The 23,013-nt window shown below is 42.5% G+C and overlaps 1 protein-coding gene across 1 annotated transcript in view; it reads left to right on the top strand.

The window, feature by feature from the left end:
• Positions 1-19,907, top strand: part of PRAG1 (PEAK1 related, kinase-activating pseudokinase 1) — a 32,415-nt gene extending 12,508 nt beyond the window's left edge. The window contains exons 3-6 of the mRNA XM_069978055.1: positions 161-1,671; positions 10,887-11,062; positions 16,231-16,961; positions 18,558-19,907. Coding sequence (XP_069834156.1) covers positions 161-1,671; positions 10,887-11,062; positions 16,231-16,961; positions 18,558-19,592 — 3,453 coding nt within the window. The 3' untranslated portion in view covers positions 19,593-19,907. The remainder of the gene's footprint in view (positions 1-160; positions 1,672-10,886; positions 11,063-16,230; positions 16,962-18,557) is intronic.
• The last annotated feature ends 3,106 nt before the right edge of the window (positions 19,908-23,013 follow it).

Raw genomic sequence — 23,013 nt, 5'->3', positions numbered from 1 at the left:
TTCCCAGAATAAAGTGAAGACTGTCTTCTGGAAACAACATTTCATACGCAGAAGTTTATGGCCTATAAAAAGTTTATTACCTTATGGTTCTTAGTAACAACCTGTGCTTAGGAAAGTGTGTCATTTCACATTACTATCATCTGTGTTTCTCTTCATTCAGGTTAGTTGGAAAGAGTTATCAACCAGCAATACTACTTTGAAATCCGGCAATATATCTAATGTTGTTCTGGAGAGGATTACAAAGCCTTTTACCCATAATTTCAGCTCTTCCAGTGATGTCCCCAAATATGTGTTCAATGGCTTGTCAAATCATGATAAGAGGACTGAGATTAATGCAGTGCAGAATCTAACCTATGTGAGCCACTTTGGTGGTCATGGTGGTCAGCTGGACAAAGCTGTGTTTCTCAAGGAAAAGTTGTCTGCACCTTCTTCGGAGCAATGTACACTGTTATCAAAGCAGAATAAAGATGGAGAAACTAAGAAGCCGAAATGTCTCCAAACAGACTCTGCAGTATTAGGATTGAAGAGCAGCGGTGGTTATATCTCAGAAACCCAGTCCATAGTAAATAGGCTGTCTCCCAGTGGAAGCCCTTGTTCTATAGACAAAAATGCTCCAGGATTGTGCAACCAAGCAAGGTCTGGAAATGATAGCAATCCATGCCATAGCTCCAATCCAGCTTCTAGTAAGAGCATGTTTTTTAGCAGAACGAAAGTATCACTTCATTCTGAGTCACATAACGTCTCATGTGTTGGTATGAAGGACAGCCCCCTTACATCTCCAACCATTACAGATTCCCAGGCTGAGTTTCAGTCGTCTGTAGATGGAAGGGACCATGAACCAATTTATGCTGAAAGTACTAAAAGAAAAGGTGTCGCGGGCAAGGGAACAAAAACAGTAATGCAAACCGAGAAAAGTCTTTCTAAACAAGAGGAAAATGGCACCAAAGAGAACCAGTGTTCTGTGAGCATTGAGAGGGTACTACAAGAGTCTACGACTCATGTGGCAGCAAGGATAACCGTCATGGCTGCGCATACAGAGGAAGACAACAGAACAATATACCTGAGCAGCCCTGATTCTGCGGTTGGGGTTGAATGGTCATGCAGTAGTCCATCATCTGTAGAGAATTTGAGTCTCTCACCTACTTTTCTCTGGGGAGAAAGGAACCATGGAAAAGGTGTTGATGCCAATAAAAAGTACCAGGCTTCGTCATCGCAGAAATTCCAGTGCAGCTCCAGTCTGGTGATGCCGGGTAAAAGTACCAAACTTGAGGATTTTTCTACTTCGAAGTTATCATCCCCAACGCACACCACTGGGATGTTATCCTTAATACCCCATAAAAAAGAACCATTGATGCTGAATGACAGGTGTCTGCTTACTGGAGAGCGCAGACAGAGAATCACACAGCCAGCATGGAGTCGGCAGTGTAGGATCGATGAAGAGGAGGAAGAGGAGACCTCACCTGTTTCATCACAGCCAAGAGCAAATACTGTAACCGGTGGACAGCCTAGTGCATCCAGCTATGTCGCTGAAGAAAGAGACACTATGAATGAACAGAGAGGTCCGAAGGGCATGAGTAAATCTGCCTCCTGTCCTGTTGAACTATCAAAAGCAAGCAGTGAATCTGACAATTCCTCTGAGCCGCCACCTCCTCCCCCCAAAAAACAGACCAGGTATGAGCCATTTGTTACTTATACTTTGTCACTTCACATTAATGAAAGAGTATATAGAAAATAATATGGTTAGATTTATCCCCAGGGTTGTCCTCCCTGGTGTCCTCCTAGCTTTCCCCCGCTTTTGCGACTGAAGCTTCTTAAACCAGTTTCTGAAGCAACAAGCAAATCACTGTCTGTGGTGTTGTCCTGTCTCAGTCAGTGATTCGCTAACTGACCTGTCATCGCAGAGACTAGTTTATTAGCTTCTGTGGTGGAAGCGTGGAAAAGCCAGGACGACATCGGGGAGCCTGGAGAGGTAAGTAAAACATTATTGATTTGTACATACACAGCAAGGGCTGCATGATCATGTCTCAGCTGTGTAATTTATGCAATCTAGTACATATGGCCCTTAGGGGGGCACTTGTACTGACTTATAAGGCCTCAATACACACTACTGAAAAGTCAGTGGTACCCACAGTCTTTGCAGAGACTCGTGACCCTCCACTACTGTACAGTGACTTTTTCCAAACCTGATGTGGGGGGAAAGAAGGATTGAGCATTTTGGATTTCAACTGTCTTACCCTTCTGTTTTTGGGAGATAACCAGAGGTGAGTGCAGCTCGAGCATGCAACCCAAGTCCAATCTTTTGGGGTTCAATACCGGGAGCTGAAGAAGATAGATGCAGTTCTATGAGTCCTGGAATACAGCCTATGGCTGCATCCTTGTTTTTTCCTGACTCTAGCAAGCTCGACTTGTGCTCGTCTCCAGAGAGAATCCACCTTCAGAGCTGTCTGGCAGCGCTTTGCTCCCTGTCTCTATTGAGAGCCAAGCCGGACTGTTCACGTGTGTCAGGGGGGAATCACGAGAGGGAAAGCTGTCAGCAGAACTAACCATTCAGCCAACAGCTATTGAAGATGTATACACAAACTCAATTCACAAGATTAGATCCTGAGCCAGGGAAATATGACCACGTCCTAGTTATGCAGCATTATAGATGAAAAGTTCTGAATGAAGTTTACCTGCCATAACCCATTAAAAAGTTGACAGCTAGACTTCTTAAGGGTACGTTCACACTTACCGGATCCGCAGCAGATTTCATTTAAATAACTGAACACAACAACAAATCTGCCCCATCAAATCTGCTGCAGATCTGCTGCGGATTCTGTAGGTGTGAACGCACCCTAAGAAGAAAATGCACATATACTTTGCGTATATCTAGTTGATGGAAAATAAATTTCGTTGTTTTTCCTTCCATCAATAATTACAATGAGTATTTCCGGACTTTGCTAGTAAATAGTCAGTAATCACAAGGTAGATGAAAGATCAGTGCAAAGGAATGTATCCTATGCTATTTTTTTCATTGCCTATAGCCTAAGGTTGTAAAATGCTTAGTTTTTTTTTTTTTTTTTTACCTAATTACAAGAACATACTAGTCTAACGAAAGCTGAGGCTCTGCCAATAGTCAGTGGAATTAAATGGGCTTAAGCTATTTTAACCATGTACATTGAATGTATACACGTGGAAGGCTCCAAATAAAGGTTTCACTGGAAAATATTTTAACTTTTAAAACTCTAATTACCTGCTGCCCATCCCTCACTTGTGGAGGTCCTGCTGCTCAGAACTATTTCTCTGTCCTAAGACACAGCAAATGGTCACTGGTGCCTGTGCCCTAGTGTCGGCACAGATATCATATGCAGCGTTAGCAATACTAACCTCCTTTAATGTCTCCCCTGAGTATCATATGGGCAGTTCTGTGTTGGCAAAGACTTCAGAAGAGAAGGATTTAGGACTAGTGATTTCTGACAGCCTTAAAATGAGTCACTAGTTCGACCAGGCATATGGAAAGCAAATTGTATGCTCTGCTGTATAGGTATAACCAGTAGGAAGAGAGATATTGTGATCCCGCTGTATAGAGCTTTAGTGACATCACATCTGAAATACTGTGTCCAGTTGTGGAGACCTCACCTACAAAAAGATATTGATGAAATAGAACGAGTCCAAAGCCGGGCTACAAAAAAGGATGGAAAGAAGGCAAAAGCGGGACACGATTGAAACGTTTCAAATAGGTACTGCAGATGGGCTTTTTCACTATGGCCGGGGAGGGGTTGAAAGAAACAACGTCCACTTACCAGTGCTGGAACCGGGAAGGTAAGTGGACGTCGTTGCTTTAACCCACTCCCTCCCGCCTGGAGTACCCCTTTAAAGAGGACCTGTCACCCCCCCCGTGCCGGGGTGACAGGCTCCCGACCCCCGTTAGAGCCCCCTATACTCACGTGGTCCCGCTTCCTGATCCGGTTTGGTCACGGAGATATGAGCGCCCGAAGCCCGGCGCGCGCGCTGACAGGAGAGTCCGATGCCCATAGAGAATGACGGAGCATCGGACTCCCCATTCATTCTCTATGGGCGTCTGCTGTGTGTCTCTGCGCTGGGCTTCGGGCGCTGATATCTCCGTGACCCAACCGGCTCAGGAAGCGGGACCCGGCGGGATCACGTGAGTATAGGGCGCTGTAACGGGGGGTCGGGAGCCTGTCACCCCGACACGGGGGGGTGACAGGTCTTTAACTATGTTAAAGGACTAAATATGGTTCCAGGGGGAAGAGTTTTAATTGAGAAAAAAAAAACTGAACTCTAGAACAAGGAGGCATATATTTGAGCTTGGTTGTAGAAAAAATCTGAAATAACAAAAGAAAAATACTGTACTGAAAGAGTAGTAGATGTTTGGAACAAACTTTCAGCAGATGTGGTAGGTACGATAAATCTACAGTAACTAAATTTTTAAACAGCTGGGATAAACATATCTCTATCCCAACATAATATGAAAGTAAATACTGAAAGGGCAGGCTAGATGGACAAGGTGGTTATTTTCTGCCAACAATGTTCTATGTTTCATATGTATACACCAGATCAATGCTTTTAGAGCAGAGTGGTGGTTGGTAAACTAGATAACGAGCGGTCAACAATTGGAGGGAAGAAGCAGCATATCAGGAGAAGGCAAAATTGCTAAACGACTATTTGCAAAAATATTTACCTTGACGAGTCCTACCACAACAACTAAGTTGGTTGAGATGGGAATACTCCTTTAATCTATGTGCTACTTAAGTAGGCATTTGGCCTTATATGCTCTCTAGCTTTACACTTAAGGATGTGGAATGAATGTAATGCCAGTTATATAACATGTTTATTCACAATCATTCTCCACTTCTCCTTTCTACCCAAAGCTCCTCATGGCGCTTAAGTCTATAATGCTGTGTAATAGGAAAAAGGTCACTTCACCTCAATGATATGTGCGCCTTTTGTCTGAGCAGTCATCACAACATTCCTTACAGGCATTGTGTGCCGCAAGATGACTTTCTAACTACTCACCATATACAAGTGTGTGACTTGATAGCTCCTGTCACTGACCTGTGTCATAAGATGAATAGGATCATTGACTCTGGACACACAAAAGGTTGTCTGTTAGGTTAGATCAACACATGACTGTGAACATTATCTCTATTTCACACATCCCTTCCAGCCAAGATGGTGACAAGTCCTTAAAAGTCCACCTCTTGTCTGCTGAAAATAACACTATATGAGGAGACTTAAAGTGAACCTGTCATTACAAAAAAAAAAAAAAAAACTCTTGACATGTCATAGAGACATGTTAAAAGTTTCGATTGGTCCGGGTCAATCGGAAGAACGAGCGGGGAGAGGACCATGCTGCAGCACGGTTAGTAAAAAGAGTCTGGATCCATTATAATGGTAGACAAAGACTATATACTGTTAGGTTAGACACATAGGGGGAGATTTATCAAAGGGTGTAGAATATAGACTGGTGTAAACTGCCCACAACAACCAATCACAGCTCCTCTTTCATTTGACCAGAGCTGAAAGCTGAGCTGTGATTGGTTTCTATGGGCAGTTTACACCAGTTTATATGTTACACACTTTGATAAATCTCCCCCATACTGTCAGATTAGTAAGTTTTAGGCTATGTTCTCCCAGTTTTAGGCTATCCCCCTTGCTTGCATGTGAAGTGAAAGCCAACTGCCAGTACTAATGGGACAGATCACGTGACTGCAGTTGAATTTAGTATGAGCGTCCCAAGAAAGTGAATTACTGGCAGGCTGTAACCAAGGGCAACAGGTTATGAAGCTAAGCAGCACATGGAGTATTAGCGAGTCTATTATTTTAAAATGATATTGAAAAATTGTAGATTTGAAATATTTTTAATTTAAAGAAGTAGTCCCACCAGACCCATTTTTTTTAGCAAGTGCTGGGGAGGGGGAGGAGAAAAATAGTGCTCTTACCTCCCCCGGTCCAGCACTGGTGGCCACATCCTGCTGCTCTGGTCCCCAGCCGCATCCTGGTCTGAGCGGGGACTCGGGTTGTGATGTGTGAGGTCCGCTCAGCCAGTCAACAGTAGTAGTGGGGTCCCTGACTGGCTGAGCGGACCTCACATCATAACCCAGGTCTCCGCTTAGAGCAGGAAGTGGCTGGGGACCCGGGGACCACCGGCACTAGAGCAGGGGAAGTAAGAGCATGTTATTTCTTTTATCCTCCCCAGCACTTGCTTAAAAAAAAGGGTCTGGCTGGACTTCTCCTTTAACATAATGCATCAGTATAGACCTCTTTGTGACACCACCCTAGTCCCTGCAGAACTGACACAAGTATTAATCACATGTGCCACAATAAAAGACCTTATATCAGTACTATATTCTAGTAACAACCTTTCTTCATCAGCCAGAATGGAGATCTCCTAAAAAGATGGAGAGAGCTTGTTAATGTGCTTTATGTGGACAGACTATACGTTTCAGTGGCAACTATAATAATAAGATTCTCCTGGAGCACTGGAAATAAAAGCGTACATGTTATTTACCACCGATTGGTGAGGGATATTGACAAAAGCAATATATGTCTTCCGTCTTCTGCACATATATCGCATATGGTGATGAAAGCAGCAAGAAAAGGATCAGGTGAAGGCAAAACATAAAATTCCTTAATGGAACACTTGAGAATCTTTACTTTTGGTAAGCGTTTCCCTTTACATGACATACCTAGAGATTAGTGAACTTGCCAAAAGTTTGGGTTTGCACGAATCCTAATGATCAGCGTTTGAATCCTGCTGCCTGTTAAGCAGACTTCCATTTTCTGTCAGGATTCGGCAACTTCTCCAAACCTGGTCATAGTTTGATCATAGAAATGGTCATAGTTTGATTCCTCGCATCTGGAAAAGTTGCGAGTCCTGTAAAACATGACTACAGCCATAGACTGTATCCATATTTTTTTTCACAGACCTAGGAAAGCCACCGATTTCTCCAGACACCGGGAGTTAAATGCTAAGGGTGCGGAGAAGTTGCCGAACCCGGACAGAAACTGGAAATCTGCTCAACACCTATCTCTAGACATAACCCAACTTCTTATGATATGCAGTATTAGAAAAGAAACAGAAGAATGTATCTTCTCCTTATGCTAGATATGGGAATGAGTGTCCATGGCATTATCCTCTGTAATTGTTCTTGGACAACTATATGCAAGTAATGCCGCATACAGTAGTAGATAGATAGCAATGACCTAGAATACCAAGATTCTTTCATTGACGTTATTGTAGAAAATATATTACACAGGTTCGGCATTGCTCGTCTATGAAAATAAACTATTGTTCACACTTGCATTGGAATGTCTAGCAAAAAGTTATGTCTCTTAGCTATATTATCCTGAAGCATTGCTTAGCATTAACACCTGTGTAGCCAATCTGCTCTGGGTAATGAAATTCACATTTATCTCAAGTATATCTGAAGTATGTCAGTGATATAAAGCATAACCTCTACTTAAAGGGGCTGTGCCGGACAACTCCTCTCTGGGATCCTTTAATAGTTTTCTCTCCATCAGCTATAGAGAGTTGTAGACTGGCGTTGTATAGCCCAAGAAACGTTTCTAGAGATGATTTTACTGGTTTGCCTTGTGTTTGGATTGAATCAATCTTATGACTCATATTTAGACCTGATGGGCTGCTATGGAGATGGTATGTGTCTTATACAAACTCTCTTCCTGGCATCGACTGAGTAAGATTTATCAAAGGCAGAACCTGTTCCAGTTATAGGGTTCAGGCTGTGTTTTTGTTTGAGAAGACTTCAAAGCCTTACATGGCATTTGTTTTCTAATTCCCAGTAACAGGGCTGCTCGGAGAGGCTGGGAGTTATGCAAAGAATTCCTTGTGTCCTTGAATCCCGAGTCTCCCGATGACCTACTACCTTCTATATGGACTGAGCCTGCCACTTCTTCCCACAGCTTCCATGGCAAGGACCTGGAGTGTGGCCTAGTCGCATTCCATTCTGTAGCCCCCAGCCTCCCAGTACTGAGAATGCTTAAAGTGTCATCTTTACTGCACAAAACTAGGAAGGAGACACAAGTTAACATTAGTGCAAATAAAACGAATCGGTGAGCGGGTCTCCAGCGATTCCAGCGCAGCACGTGTAAATATAGAAGAATGAGGTTAATGATTGTTAATGTTCCAAGGAGAACAAACATTCCCCATCACAATGTCTTCTTTCAGAAACATTCCTGTTAATGATGCCAGGACAGAGTTGCCTTTCCACATATTTCTGCTGAGATCCTAGCTTTTATCTTTTTGTTTTGTATCTCTTCCAAGTCTAATCACCCAGAAATATGTGCAGCGTTAGCCAAGCACCAAGTAGGGATGAGAAGGATATGAAAGGTGTTGTGTCTGAGCTTTCGGGGCAAAAAGGGATCCCATTGAATGAATCTGTGCTAAAATCCATGGGAATACTTGTTGAGACAGCATGTATGTATTTTATCTGCCTCTAAAAAATATTCCCTCACTTTGGCTGCAGTCACACTATTAGGGTATGTTCACACAAACCTGCTGCCGCTCTCCGCTCAAAGAAGTGACATGTCACTTCTTTGAACGGAGAGCAGCGGCAGCGAAGGAGCACCCACTCTCCCGTAGACGGGCTATGACACACTGAGGCAGGCGGAATTCCGCCTGATTTACTCAGTGTGAACATACCCTTAAAGTGCCTTGTGCTGTTGTCATGGTCCCAGATTAAATCTTAATCTAGGGCCATGATCCAATGTGACAGATTTTCTTATTTGAAGGGGTAAAAATGTTTTACTTTCAAATCACTGGTTGTCAGAAAGTTATATAGGTTTGCAATTTACTTCTAAAAAAAATCTCAAATCTAAAAATCTCAAGCCTTTCAGTAACTTATCAGCTGCTGTATTTCCTGCAGGAAGTGGTGTATTCTTTCCAGTCTGAAAATTCCTAATATAGACAGAGGTGGCAGCAGAGGGCACTGTGTCAGACTGGAAAGAATACACTACTTTCCTGCAGGACATACGGCAGCTGATAAGGACTGTAAGACCGGAGATTTTTTAATAGAAACAATTTACAAAACTTTCTGACACCAGTTAATTTAAATTGAGGTGAGAGATTTTCTTTATTTTTGCTGGAGTACCCCTTTAAAGGGGAACTCCAGATAAGAAAAACTTGTTTTCTATTAAAAGTTCTATAGATGTGTCTATACAATGTATTACCATTAGAGATGAGCGAACCCCGAGCATGCTAGAGTCCATCCGAACCCGATCATTCAGCATTTGATTAGCTGGGGCTGCTGAAGTTGGATAAAGCTCTAAGGTTGTCTGGAAAACATGGATGCAGCCAATGACTATGTCCATGATTTCCACATAGCCTTAGAGCTTTATTCAACTTCAGCAGCCACCGCTAATCAAATGCCAAACGTTCGGGTTTGGATGGACTCGAGCATGCTCCAGGTTCGCTCATCTCTAATTACCCTATCTGTGCGGTTCTGCCACACCGGTAGCTGATAGAAATTCAGGAAGTGAAAAAAAAATGGCCCCTGTGCCAATTCACATGGTCTCCTGCTCCTTCTGCTCTCCCCCCTCCCTTAGGAGACAAATTTTCCATGCCTCTGTCTCACATTGAGTGTGTTTGCTGAGCACAGGCTGATGATGCAGACAGGGGGCAGGGCATGATGTCACAGGAGGCTTGGCTGGATCCCCCAATCCCCTGAGTGATTCACCATCTTTAAATGGGCAGAAGCATGTGCAGCACTAATTTTACTGATTGTGATAGGTGGGGGACTGTGATCAGGTGAGGGAAAGCATTGCATTCTGGGAACTGCTCAACCAGGAAGGACAGAAACACAATACAGAACAACCCCCCCCCCCCCCCAAAAAAAAAAAAAAATGGACTTTGGGTAGTTTCAAAACTGGGATATACAGGTAAGTAATGCTGTATGCTTCTGCAGAAGTTTCATTCTTTTAACCTCTACCTGGAGTTCCCCTTTAAGGTAGCATGAAAGCCCTTTTACATGAGCCGATTATTGACAACAAGCATTCACAGGAATGCTCAGTCCCCCGATAATCAGCCTGTGTATACTCGCCAACTGCTTTGACCTTTTGTGTGGCCATCATCATCAAATTCAGATATTATTATACTTTGGATTATTTATTTTTATTTTTAAATGCTCTCTGACCTTTGAGCCATGACCCAAGCATCAGACACTTGTTTAGGATTACAAAATGCCTTTTCCACTCCTTTCTAAACAATGGGCTACTTGTTTAATGACTGTACCTTGGATTGCAGCTCCGCTAATTCAGGACAGTAACTCTGAGCTGCAATACCTGACATAGACCATGCACAAGAGTGGCACTTTTTTGGGAGTGAAAAGATTTTTTTAATAGTTTGACCTATTTTTTAATTCTAGACCAGTGACTGTTGTTTTCTGCAGACTAGCCATCAGTCAGTGTGTCTGCCTATTGTAGTCTAGGTGCAGTATACACTATTGTGTAATAACAGCAGCTCCAGTGTTTGCTTGTGTTTAGGGAGGTACAATATACATCGTTCTGCTTCACTTCAAAAGTGCATTTTTGTGGAAAGAAAAACCAGTTTTTCTGCTCCCTATTTCACCCGCTTAAGATGGAGAACAGGACGTGTCAATATGTGCATCCTGTTCAGGTAGCTTTAGGAATTTGCATTGTGCTCTATTGAGAATATTTAACATGGCATACATGAATCTCTCCCAAAAGTACATAACATTTCAGCACGGTAATGTCTCCAATGAATGTTTTATATGGATCTAACTTCACTCATTTCTAAAGCATTTAAATCACTTGTAGTTTTCCGAAAAGGAAAAGTAAAGTACTAGAGGGGAAAAAGATAATAAAAAGGTTACTCATGACATTTTTTTGTGTTTTATTGTTGTCCCAAGGCAAGTGAAAATAAACAAGAGTAGCTGTGAACTGGAGAATATGAGTCTTGGGTCGGTGGAGAGTCTTGGAGAATCCTTTAAGGGAACCAACATCAGCAGCTCAAATGTTAACATCAATGTCAGCTTCAGTACTGGATCTATGGACAGCTTGGACTCCAGGACCTGCAGTGAAGGAGGTAATATTACATGACTAGCATTGAGGAGAGGCTGAAAACACAAAGGATAGGCGCTCCCTGGGTGAATCGATTTTGTCACATATGCAAGAAAGTGATGAGGAATGTGCTCACCTGGTAGGGTTGTACTGAGAGCACAACACCTGTAAACACATGGAATGGAAAGAAGACCTCGATGCTGCCACTCCAGGAGCCCAGGACGAGATGCATCACGTCAGTGGTATCAGGATGCAGTGAACCGTGCAGAGAAGGGAGTGCGACGCCGGGGGTGCACACTTCCAAAGTGGAGTATTCGTGGCACAGGGAGGTCTCAGGACACGTAGATATTAAAAGATATTTAATCGCATAGTAGGCAACGCGTTTCAAGGCTTCGGAGCCTCTTTTTCAAGCCAAGAGAATTATGCATGAAACTGCATCATTCTTTACATTTTGTAGGTGTACTGTGATTGTTTTATTCTTAGAAAGATTAAGGAGTTTGAGCTAGTGATATAAATAGTCCTGAATGTCTTAGAAATGAAAACCTCACCCTGGAGGTCGGTCAGAGATGGACCAGATAGGACAGGTTGCTCAGAGAGAGCCTGCTAAATGTTGGCAACGTATCCATGTTCTCTTTGCCACCACTATACTCATGATACAATTCACAGAAGAAGAAAACAAATCTCATTATTGTATCACGTTTTTGTCTGATTCCACTGAGAATTTGTTTTGCAGCCGATAGCATTTTTGGTCTGTTCAATATCTTTTTAATAGCACCTCTTTGCTTTACCTTCCGCTAATATGTTGTCAATACAAGCTAAAAAGGACATCCTCTTAACTTTTTTTTTTGTAATTGTGTGTGTATATCCAACACAACATACGTTTAAAGAATTCAGTTCAAAGCGATAGATAGATAGATAGATAGATAGATAGATAGATAGATGTACATGCACTGTTAGAATTTCCAGTGAGAACATGAGTCAGTGAGCTGGTAAATGGCCTAGATTGGAAATACCAGAATTTGATGGAGCATGCAAATTATAAGCCATCTTGTTGGCAGAAGAGCAAGGTCATGATACAAAAATGAGACCCTTGCTGGGAAATTCCTAGAATTCCCTTTCATGTGTTTTTTTTTTTTATCAACTTCATTTAATCCTTGTGATTTGCTGTCACCTAAATGACCCCTTTACAATAAAGAAATGCCCTGCAACATAAAGGATATGTATCAGACAACGAATTATAATGAATTATAATTAAAGGGGTTCTCCAGAGAGGAATGATTTTTTTTTTTATTAAATGCATTGCTTTCCTAAAGTTATAATTAACTTTTAGTATAACTTCATAAAAATGTATAATTTTCTATTTTTCATCCCTTTATTTTAAGTAGCAGCAGTAAGAGGGCAACACAGGCCTAACTGATGCCATCAAGTTCATGTCGGGAACTGCAGGGCTGTCCAAGCTACCATACAGGGCATAACCCTCAAGTCCACTAAAACAAAGACTTGGCACTACTGGGTCCAGCTGATGCCTAGATCACTTTATATGCTACGGTGGTGCTATTATTCAATATAAGCAATGATAGACAATGAACATAGTAGAAAAAAGGAACAGGCACTCACCAAACTGCATGTAGTCGTCTTTATTCAATATCCATGACAGGGAATAAAAACACAAGCTGTGAATGCCACTGCCATGCTCCCTTTCTCAGCATTTTTATTCCTTGTCATGAAGAATAAATAAAGAAGACTACACACAGTTCGGTGAGTGCCTGTTCCTCTTTTCTACTATGTTTAACCTATAACCCTACTGTGTTGATCCAGAGGAAGGCAAAAACCCTCATGAGGCAGATGCCAATCACCCCAACACTAGTGTGCGTGTGTGTATGTATATGTATGTATGTGTGTGTATATATATATATATATATATATATATATATCCACACTCTAATATATCCCTCAATCAACGTTCTATCACATGAAATCTAGTGGACATAACTTGTAATATTATATTTATCAGGAAAAGCATTCAGGCCTCCCTTTTACTTATTTAAAGGGGTAGTGAGGCGCTAAACAATTATTCACAAAATAACACACATTACAAAGTTATACAACTTTGTAATGTATGTTATGTATGTATATGGCCCCCTTCCACGTGTTCCCCCCCCCCCCCATGCTAGACCCGGAAGTGTGGTGCATTATACTCACTGCATCTCGTGTCGACCCCGTCCGCCATCTTGGAACAATGACGTAGTCTTCGGGAGGCTGGCCGAACGGCTCCATCCATCCCTTATGCCGCCCCCCCCCCTCTGCCTCATCAGCAGCAGCTCATCCGCGATTGGCTGAGCATAACTGTGCTCAGCCAATCGCGGGTGAGCACAGTTATGACGCGGCAGAAGGGGTCCGGCATGAGGGACGGATGGAGCCGTTCGGCCGGCCTCCCGAAGACTACGTCATTGTCACAAGATGGCGGCTGGGGGTCGACATGAATGCGGTAAGTATAGTGCACCACACTTCCGGGTCTAGCGTGGGTGGGGGGGAACACTGGGAAGGGGGCCATATACATACATAACATACATTACAAAGTTGTATAACTTTGTAATGTGTGTTATTTTGTGAATAATTGTTTAGCGCCGCACTACCCCTTTAATGAATTAGCCATGACAACATCATGTGGCAGAGAGTTCCATAGTCTCACTGCTCTTACAGTAAAGAATCCTCGTCTGTGTTGATGGTGAAACCTTCTTTCCTCTAGATGTAGAGGATGCCCCTATGTCATGTTTACAGGGGTTGGTATAAAAAGATCACTAGAAAGATCTGTGTACTGTCCATTCATATATTTGTACATTGTGATCAGATAGCCCCTAAGTCGTCTTTTTTTTTTTTTTTAACTAAATAGCCCAAAGCTATTGTTTGTCTTGGTCCTGTAACCCACCCATTCCCTTAATGACCTTGGTCGCCCTCCTCTGTACCCGCTCCAGTTCAGCCATGTCCTTCTTATATATAGTGGGGGTTCCCCACCAGGTCACTAGTAAAAGTAATGTAACCATAGTCATATATTGACCACGATATTTATACACACAGCATCTCTTGCATTTACATGAAGCTCTTATAGTTTTTCTACAGAAGTAAGGGCGTCCATAAACATTCTTCCTTTAAGATATCTACATAACTCTTACAAAAGGAGCAAAGTCCACCTGATCTCCAGTTACTACAGTCTGTAAATGTCTGGTGGACTTCCGAGTGCAGATATGTTCAGTTTATTCTAACTTCACTTCTTTGAGTATTACACTATGGACTTCGTAACATTATCGCACTTTGACCACTATGAAATTTAAGTTGCTGCATTTGATCAAGAAAGGTCGGTTTCATCAAGCATAGTTATAGGGAGCAGAAGAGCAACTAGTGCTTTGGTGTTACAAACTTGCTGGCTATTTGAACCTAGCCTGTTCATCTCTTTTCATGTGAGTATTTAATAGAGATTTCGAATGTATTTCTATTCACCGCATAAGGTTGTTTCTTGCATAAAGCTGGGCATATTGGAAAGCGGACTTGGTAAGGTTATGCAAGGGGTTAGCGTTGCTTTTAAAGATCCTCTAAGCCTCCTTTAAGGCTGTTGCAACATCTGCCCTCTCCTCAGAATATGTACTTAAAATAAAATAAGCTTGCCAGATCAGTGTTCAGGAGGTTGCCACTCCCTGTCTCTATTTATAATCCGATTGCAATGAGCCTCTTGTCACAAAGCAGCCTTGGAATGTACTTTATTCTGACTACCTGAGCAACACAAACAAACGTGAAATGCTCTGTTGGCACAAAAATCCGTTTGCAGCCATTTTACCTGTTATCTCATAGATAAGGCTTACAGAAACTGAGCCTTTGTAAGCCAGTTACAAAAGAAGACAATCTAGAAAATCAAGAAAAATAAAGTTTCAATGTTTCATGCATATAAAGTGTTTAAATTTATATAAATGTCTGTAAAATAAAGTATAAGGCCCCCTTCACACCTCTGTGGCTGTTTTGTATGGGCAGGAAGCCTCTCAGGATGATTCAGGAAATAATTAGTGTTTCCTGGCCGTAAAAAAGAAGGAAGAAAAAAAAACATACTCACCTGCTGCACGGTTGCAGCGGTGTCCTCCTTAGACTTCTGCTTGCCTCTTTTGGCTCTGCATGCACAGAAGTTATGGAGATAGAAGCCAATGGCCTGGTCAATCACAGTGCCTCATTTAACTGTATGAGCGTATAGTTAAAGGGTCAGCTTCATTACCCAATGGCACTTGCCTGGGTGCTGGTGCTAGCCCGGGCTGCCATGAAATGCATCTGGAATTTGGGGCAGATTCCAGATGTGCATCTGTAGCTGTCCGCAATTCTGGATGATCCCATGGGGCTTCCTTGCTGCAATTCCAGACAAATATAGGACATGTCCTATGTTTTCTGGATCTATTTTGCAGCACAGACACCCTTCAGAAAAAAATCCTGAGGGGCATCCGTGCCCAATAGAACCCTATGGGTCTGTAAATTCATGCATATGTGAAGGGGGCCTAACACAACAGAGTCTATGACTATCAATCACAAACCCAAATATTTCCCGTATAGTAATAAAATGTAACTTTTACTTGTATATCTAGTAAAATAGTATAAACGTGAGAATTAAAAACTTTTATACCACAAGGTGGTACACTATATGAATTAGAGCCAGATTAGCTGCACACTAACTGGGTACATATAAGAGCTGTGGCAGTAGATTTTAAAACGCTAACACCGCCCCCCACAACTAGTTTCACTCCATCAGAAACGTCCTCAGGAGCGCCCTACACCTGAAGACACTCCTGATGGAATGAAACTAGTTGTGGGGGGCGGTGTTAGCGTTTTAAAATCTACTGCCACAGCTCTTATATGTACCCAGTAAGTGTGCAGCTAATCTGGCTCTAATTCATATAGTGGACCGTATACACGATTTATAAGCTTGTGGTATAAGAGTTTTTTTAATTCTTACGTTTTATATACTATTTTACTTGATATACAAGTAAAAGTTATGTTTTATTAGTATATGAGGGATATTTGGGTTCTAGTAGGCTTTTGGCCCTATGTGCCTTTGTGTTTGTTTTATATAACCCAAAGTTCCTGTTATTTTAAAGCACTTTGTGTGTTCTAGTATGACTATCAATGTCTCAAGTAGTTAATTAGTCTATGTCTTTGTAGGTCAGTCATATGAAGCTGTCACTTCTCCTCCAAGTCATTCATCTGGCCCTGACAAGAAGCATTTTGCCCAAGTTTCATTTTCTGTGGACTCTGGAATGGAGGCTCAGAATGGACTTGGACAGCCGCCTCCATTGCCCGTAAAGAAGTCAATGAACAGGGCTGTATCGGCACCAGATAACTCTGCATGGGGTCGGGCTTTCCCATCAAGAACTGGAGCCAGTCCAAATAGTCCAAGGCTTAATCTTAGTCAGTCAGAAAGCAATGTCTGTGGAGAAGAATCTACACTGCTCAGTCCAATCGACAGACATGCCATGTTTTCTTCTTCTGAGTCCCTGGAGATCTGTTGTAGAGGCACCGGCCACAGAAATGAGGTTAGAAGCAGAAACTGTCTTCAAAGCCGAGGACCTCCGACCATGTCCATGTCACAACTAAGCGTTTCTAGTCAGGTTTCGTCTGCCTCAAGTCTCCAGCTACACCACCTTCTTAGCAACATAGATAGCAAAGAGGGGATGTATGCCAAACTCAGTGGACTCTACGCACAATCCACAAGACGTTTAATGAACAAATGTGAGGATTATTTTATGCGGGACCAAAAGAAGGAACTGCATTTTAATGAAAATAACTGGTCACTCTTCAAGCTGACAAGCAACAAGCCTTGCTGTAATGCTGGGGATGCCATCTATTACTGTGCCACCTGTGCCAAGGACCCTCTGAATAATTATGCTGTGAAGGTAAACTTTGACTTCTATTCATTAAAGTTCATGTATTGATTTAAAGCTACTGTCTATACTGTGTAGAAGAAATATTGTTGTGTCTTAAAGGGATAAATTACCTCCCTGAGGTAGAGTGAGTTGGTCCCAGTACCCTAGGGTATGTGTGGCGGAATCCTGCCTGCCAAAGTGTCCCATAGTTTGTCTATGGGAGGGCTCGCACGCCTCTCCTTCCGCTGCTCTCCACATTTACTCAATGTGAACATACCCTTACAGCTGCCGGGAACAGCTCTCCGACACTGTGCCCAGCAGTCTGTCAGGGCCACAGTTTCAAAATCTTGATCTTTAATACTCCGCTCCAGCGCCCAGTAGTGGAGCCGCAGTGGCATGTAGTCACACTGCCTCTGCTCTCTTTAGCGTCAAGCGTGGCTGTCTGGGAAGAGGGTGGAGGCAGCATGACTAAATGCCACTGTGGTTCCACCCACAGGATGCTGGAATGGACAATTTAAGATCAAGATTCAATTGCCATCCCGCTGGAGACTGCTGGGCATAGCACCAGAGAGCTGTTCCCAGCAGCTGTTATATAGATTTGTAATTTACTTCTACTTAAAAATCTCATGCCTTCCAGTACTTATCAGCTGCTGTATGTCCTGCAGTAAGTAGTGTATTCTTTCCAGTCTGAAACAGTGCTCTCTGCTGCCACCTTTGTCCATGTCAGGAACTGTCCAGAGCAGGAAAGGTTTTCTATAGGGATTTGTTACTGCTCTGGACAGTTCCTGGCATGGACAAAGGTGGCGGCAGAGAGCACTGTGTCAGACTAGAAAGAATACAGCACTTCCTGCAGGACATAAAGCAGCTGGTAAGTACTGGCAGACTTAAAATTCTTAAATACATGTAAATTACAAATCTATATAACTTTCTGACACCAGTTGATTGGAAAAAAAATTTTTTCCCCCAGATTACACTTAAAAAAAAAAAAAAAAAAAAACAAAACACAACATCTAAAGCCCCTTTTACACATGGCAATGGAGAGGAGCAAACAAGTGCTGTCAGCGCTCGTTTGCTCCTCGTTCCCAGCTTGCTGCAGGCGCAATTACATGTGTCGGCGGCGGCGAGCGGGTAAGAGCTGGGGGGGGGGGTGCCCGGGTGATCGCTAGATCGTCCATGCTGCCCACAGAAGATAGCGGCGGTCTGCTGCCACTGCTCCTATTCCACGGACGGCAGCAGATTGTTGCTATCTTACTCGTTTGTCTTTCAACATGCTGAAAGGCAACGACAGACAACGATCAGCTTACATTGTTCACGTCGGCTGATCGTTGTCTTCTATTACACCAGACTATTATTATTACGGCCGATAATAGTTTTGCGTAATAGGGCCTTAAGTCAGTTGTTGTCTCTCATGGGATTGGCAGGGCAGGGTTGTCTGATGGCACTGATGGAGACTACAGCCTGTTTGGGCTTCAGCTTTAAATTCCAATACTTTGTGTTTCAACTCAAATGCTGGTTGCCAGTCTATCTCAGTTTTACACTGTGTTAGAAAATTAACTAGTAAGAAGATTCCAAAATTACCAGCCACTGTATACATGCATTGTGATTCTTATTTTCTTTTCTTTGCAGTTATGTAGAACAGAAGATACAAAGACGCCGTTTTACTCTAACCTCTCCCTACCTGTCCACTTCAACATACAGCAAGATTGCGGACACTTTTTGGCCACTGTACCTTCAAGTTTGTTACATCCTTCTGAAACATTAAAAGGAGGTTCAGTCAATGAGACTTCACAGGCCGCTGGCCTGTCCTTGGAGGAAGATTGTGTGGTGGTTATCACTCGAGAGGTGCCTTACCGTACAGCTGCAGACTTTGTCAAGGAATCTGTATCCACTCATAATACCCAGCCAGAGATTTATGAGCGGCAAGTCTGCCTACTTCTGCTACAGCTCTGCAATGGCTTAGAGCACTTAAAGGAACATGCCATCATCCACCGGGACCTTTGTTTGGAAAATCTACTACTTGTCCACTGCCAGACCACAGCTGATAAAATTAAAGATGGAAAGTATGTCCCAAGGCTTATTGTGAGCAACTTTTCAAAAGCTAAACAGAGACCTGGGTCTGAGGACACCAAACTCAAGAGAGATAAGACAAGACTGGCCCCGGAAATCATGGCAGCCTCCCAGTATAAAAAATTTGATGAGTTCCAGACAGGGATCCTTATTTATGAACTACTCCACCAGCAAAATCCATTCGAAGCGCGTTCAAGTCTTCATGAGCATGAGTACAGTCATAAAGATTTGCCCCCACTCAAGAAATTATCAGTTTATTCTTGTGGCCTCCAACAACTTGCCCACTTACTTTTGGAAGCCGATCCCATTAAACGCATTCGCATATCTGAAGCCAAACGCATTCTCCAGTGTCTTTTATGGGGTCCAAGGAAAGACTTAACAGATCAGCCATTTAGTCATGACGAGGCATTACATTGCGCCCTTCAGAACTGGATTGACATGAAGCGAGCCCTTCTCATGATGAAGTTTGCAGAGCGTGCTTTAGAGCCTGAGCATAATATTTCTCTAGAGGACTGGCTATGCTGTCAATACTTAGCATCTGCTGATCCGTGCTACCTTTATAAGACACTCAAACTTATTAAACTCATTACATGATCTACGCTGCGTATTCCATGGCTAAAAAAGATCTGCCCATTGAGTCGTGAAGATCATCGTTGAGAAATTCATTACAAGGTCTTAAACTAGCCGTGATGTTATGGTTTCAGCTGGTCTTAAACATTTAAAGGAGTATTCCCATCTCAATTAACATACAGTAGTTATTCTTGTAGGACTCAAATTAAGTATTTTTCTAAAACATTCATGAAGCAAAATTAAAGTGACTCTGTACCCACAATCTGGCCCCCCCCCCCCAAACCACTTGTACCTTCGCATAGCTGCTTTTAATCCAAGATCTGTCCTGGGGTTCCGTTCGGCAGAGGATGCAGTTATTGTCCTAAAAACAACTTTTAATCCTGCAGCGCTGTGTCTAACAGCCAGGGCTTACATTTGTACATGCATTAGGCTGGCACCACCTCTCCATCCTTCCTCCCTACCCTCACCCCACCAGCAATCTGCCTGGAGCATTCCTAATGATGAGGAGGGTGGGGAGGAAGGACAGAGAGGGTGTGCCAGCCTAATGCATATACAAATGTAAGCCCCGGCCGTTAGACACAGCGCTGCAGGATTAAAAGTTGTTTTTATGACAATAACTGCATCCCCTGCCGAACGGACCGCAGGACAGATCTTGGATTAAAAGCAGCTATAAGAAGGTACAAGTAGTTTGGGGGGTCAGATTGTCGGTACAGAGTCGCTTTAAGCCTCCTTTGCCTAATATGCCACTCTTTCCTTAGCATTGTTAACAGCTTGTTGTCTAGGTAACGACCACCACTTTGCTCTAAAAGCATATCACGAGAAGGAGGCAAAAATATTTTTGCAGAGCCCAACAAGTTTAAAGGGGAACTATCAGCTGGTTAGACGAATCTTCCAATCATGACAGCCGAGGAGGAAGGTAAGACACATGCCTTTCTCCTCAGCGTTCCGGGGGCTATCAGCAGTTTATATTCGTCTAACCTACAGATGGTTCCTATTTAACTATATTAGTTCAGATGGGTAAACCCCTTTAATGGAATTATCTTCCCTTATTACTGTAGACTGTATATAAGCTTCAGACAATGCTGTGAATTTCAAAATTGGTGTTTTTTTTTCTGCAAATTAAATTTTATGAACATTGGCAGCAATCTACTGGCAAAGATTCATATGTAATCTTTTCCACTAAATCCACCCAATATTTTGTTCACCATGAAATTGTGCATACAGTATTTTAAGGGGTTGTCCTGGCAGAAAAACCTGTCCAGGAACACTCTTTCTTGGTTTGGGTTTTACAGCTCAGTTAATTGAAGTGAATGGTGCAGTATGTTAATATCACTTACAAAACGGCCCTATCTGGCAATTGTATGATTATTTTTGACCCAAATGCTTGTACCTTTTGTAAAAAAGAAAATATTTAAACTTTACATGGTTCCTGGTAAACGCTGGCCATTGTTCTGCACAATATAAAGCACTCTGAACTGTACTTGAATATACCAGTAGTACTGTATAGGAACGTGCACTAAAACAAGGCTGTGGTCCGAGCAACTGACCAGTCTGCACTCTTCAGCTTAGCACAATACATAGAACACTCTGGAGATTTCTAAATGTTAATGTGCATAGAGCTGCCCAGATCAAAATGGAAAGGTCAATTGACAAATGATAGCAGATTTTCAAGAAATCTCCCACATTTTTATGTAAATGTCTTTTGTACAAGTGAGCGCGACTCAAGCACGCTCAAGTCAGATCACTCGGCATGTGAATACTGGTGTCTGACTAAATTGGATGCCGCCCTAAGGAGTCCTAAAAAACATGGATACAGCCAAAGACCATAGGTTGTATCCATGTTTTCCCATACTCCCTTGGGCTGCATCCAACAACTTCCGCCATCAGTAAAAATATGCTGAGAGATCCGACCTGAGCCCGCTCGGGGCGCAATTAACTGTGGTCTTTTGTGCTAAAACCCATTTAAAGCTTACCATTCACTTGAGATAAAAGATTGCTAAATCTGCTGATTTTATTAGAATCCGACTACAGTTTCAGGGATATGGAGGCCTGTCAACTTTTAGGTGGAAAGAGGGTTTTGACATGATCGATTTCAAAATCCCTGAACTTTTGTTCCGGCAGGAGATAAGTGACCACTAGATGCCACTCTAGAAATAAAGTGTTAGGGCTCATTCACACATTCCATGAATATGGTCCGTGCACAGAAGATGTACTACGGACCGGATTAATGGACCTCCCGGCATCATGTATCATTATGATGCCCAAAGCGCCGCAACTGTTTAAATCTTCACTGTACTGTACTGACACAGTATCGCAAAATTTGAAACTATTTTGGAGCGCCAGGCATCATATTGATGCATGATACTGGGAACTCCAAACCACATCTGTACATATATATGGACCGTGCATGGTACGGGTAAATAAGGCTTTAGAGAAATAGCTGTTAGCCAAACAGTCTGTAGCATGTTCTGTCCACAGACCATAATCTCAGGACATGTGAATGCCTCCTAACAGTGTTTTTTCTTCTTCTATTTACATAATCTTGACCAGAATCTTCTGTTGGAAGTCCACACCGAAATCTGCACAATTGGGTATGGATTTGCCACTGCAGAAAATCTGTAGCATTTATGTCCCATGTGGACATATCCTTTAAGTATATGGCTGATGGCTGGCTCAAAGAGGTTTTACAGGAAAACCCAATTGCTAACCACATCCCCTCCACATGCACTAAAAAAAACTGCCTGCATACTTACCTCCCCTGCTGTCATGTCTTGTCACCCCTCGTGTCCTGTTCTTCCTTCTTCCAATAGCATCCTGCACCCCCTCTCTGATCTAATTGGCTGAGCCGGGAGCAGGGCATTATCATCAGAAGAAAAAGCAACACCAGAGCAGTGACTGAGAAATATAAAAGCTGCAATGTCAGAGGAGCATGGGAGGTAAGTATGCAGGCAGTTGTATTGGTGCACAGGGAGGCATGGCGTTAACATGGAAAACCCCTTTAAATTTTAATGCCTTTCAATCAGTGATTGATTTTAAAGGACCTCAAAACTAAACTTATTATTTGCATGTTTGGCAGGTCGCTCTATATCCTCATCATTACTTTGAATACTTGACACCTTTTCTTCCTAAATGTATACATTGACTACATTAACTAAAAATGGCTGCTTTATGTCTTGAGTGTCACACTGGACTTCATAAATATGTATATAAATGAAGGCTGAAGTAGCCCGGATTGCTACTTATAGCTTCTAGTTGGATAACAAGGTGGTAGTAGTAGAGGTAATCCAGCATTTCTGTATTATAGATGTACATTTGTTTAATAAAATTATTCCAGCGTTTTTGTGGGAGCCTAATCACGTTGCAGTGCAATGGTTTGTTAGCTTCGGATGCTCTAGTTCATTATAGTTTGTGTTTTTCATACTGTTTACAAATCACAATTATCACA

Source organism: Dendropsophus ebraccatus, chromosome 7 (genome assembly GCF_027789765.1).
Source record: "Dendropsophus ebraccatus isolate aDenEbr1 chromosome 7, aDenEbr1.pat, whole genome shotgun sequence".
Classification (NCBI taxonomy): Eukaryota; Metazoa; Chordata; class Amphibia; order Anura; family Hylidae; genus Dendropsophus; species Dendropsophus ebraccatus.
The sequence above is the reverse complement of the archived record's forward strand: the minus strand, read 5'-3'. Positions and strand labels throughout refer to the sequence as shown.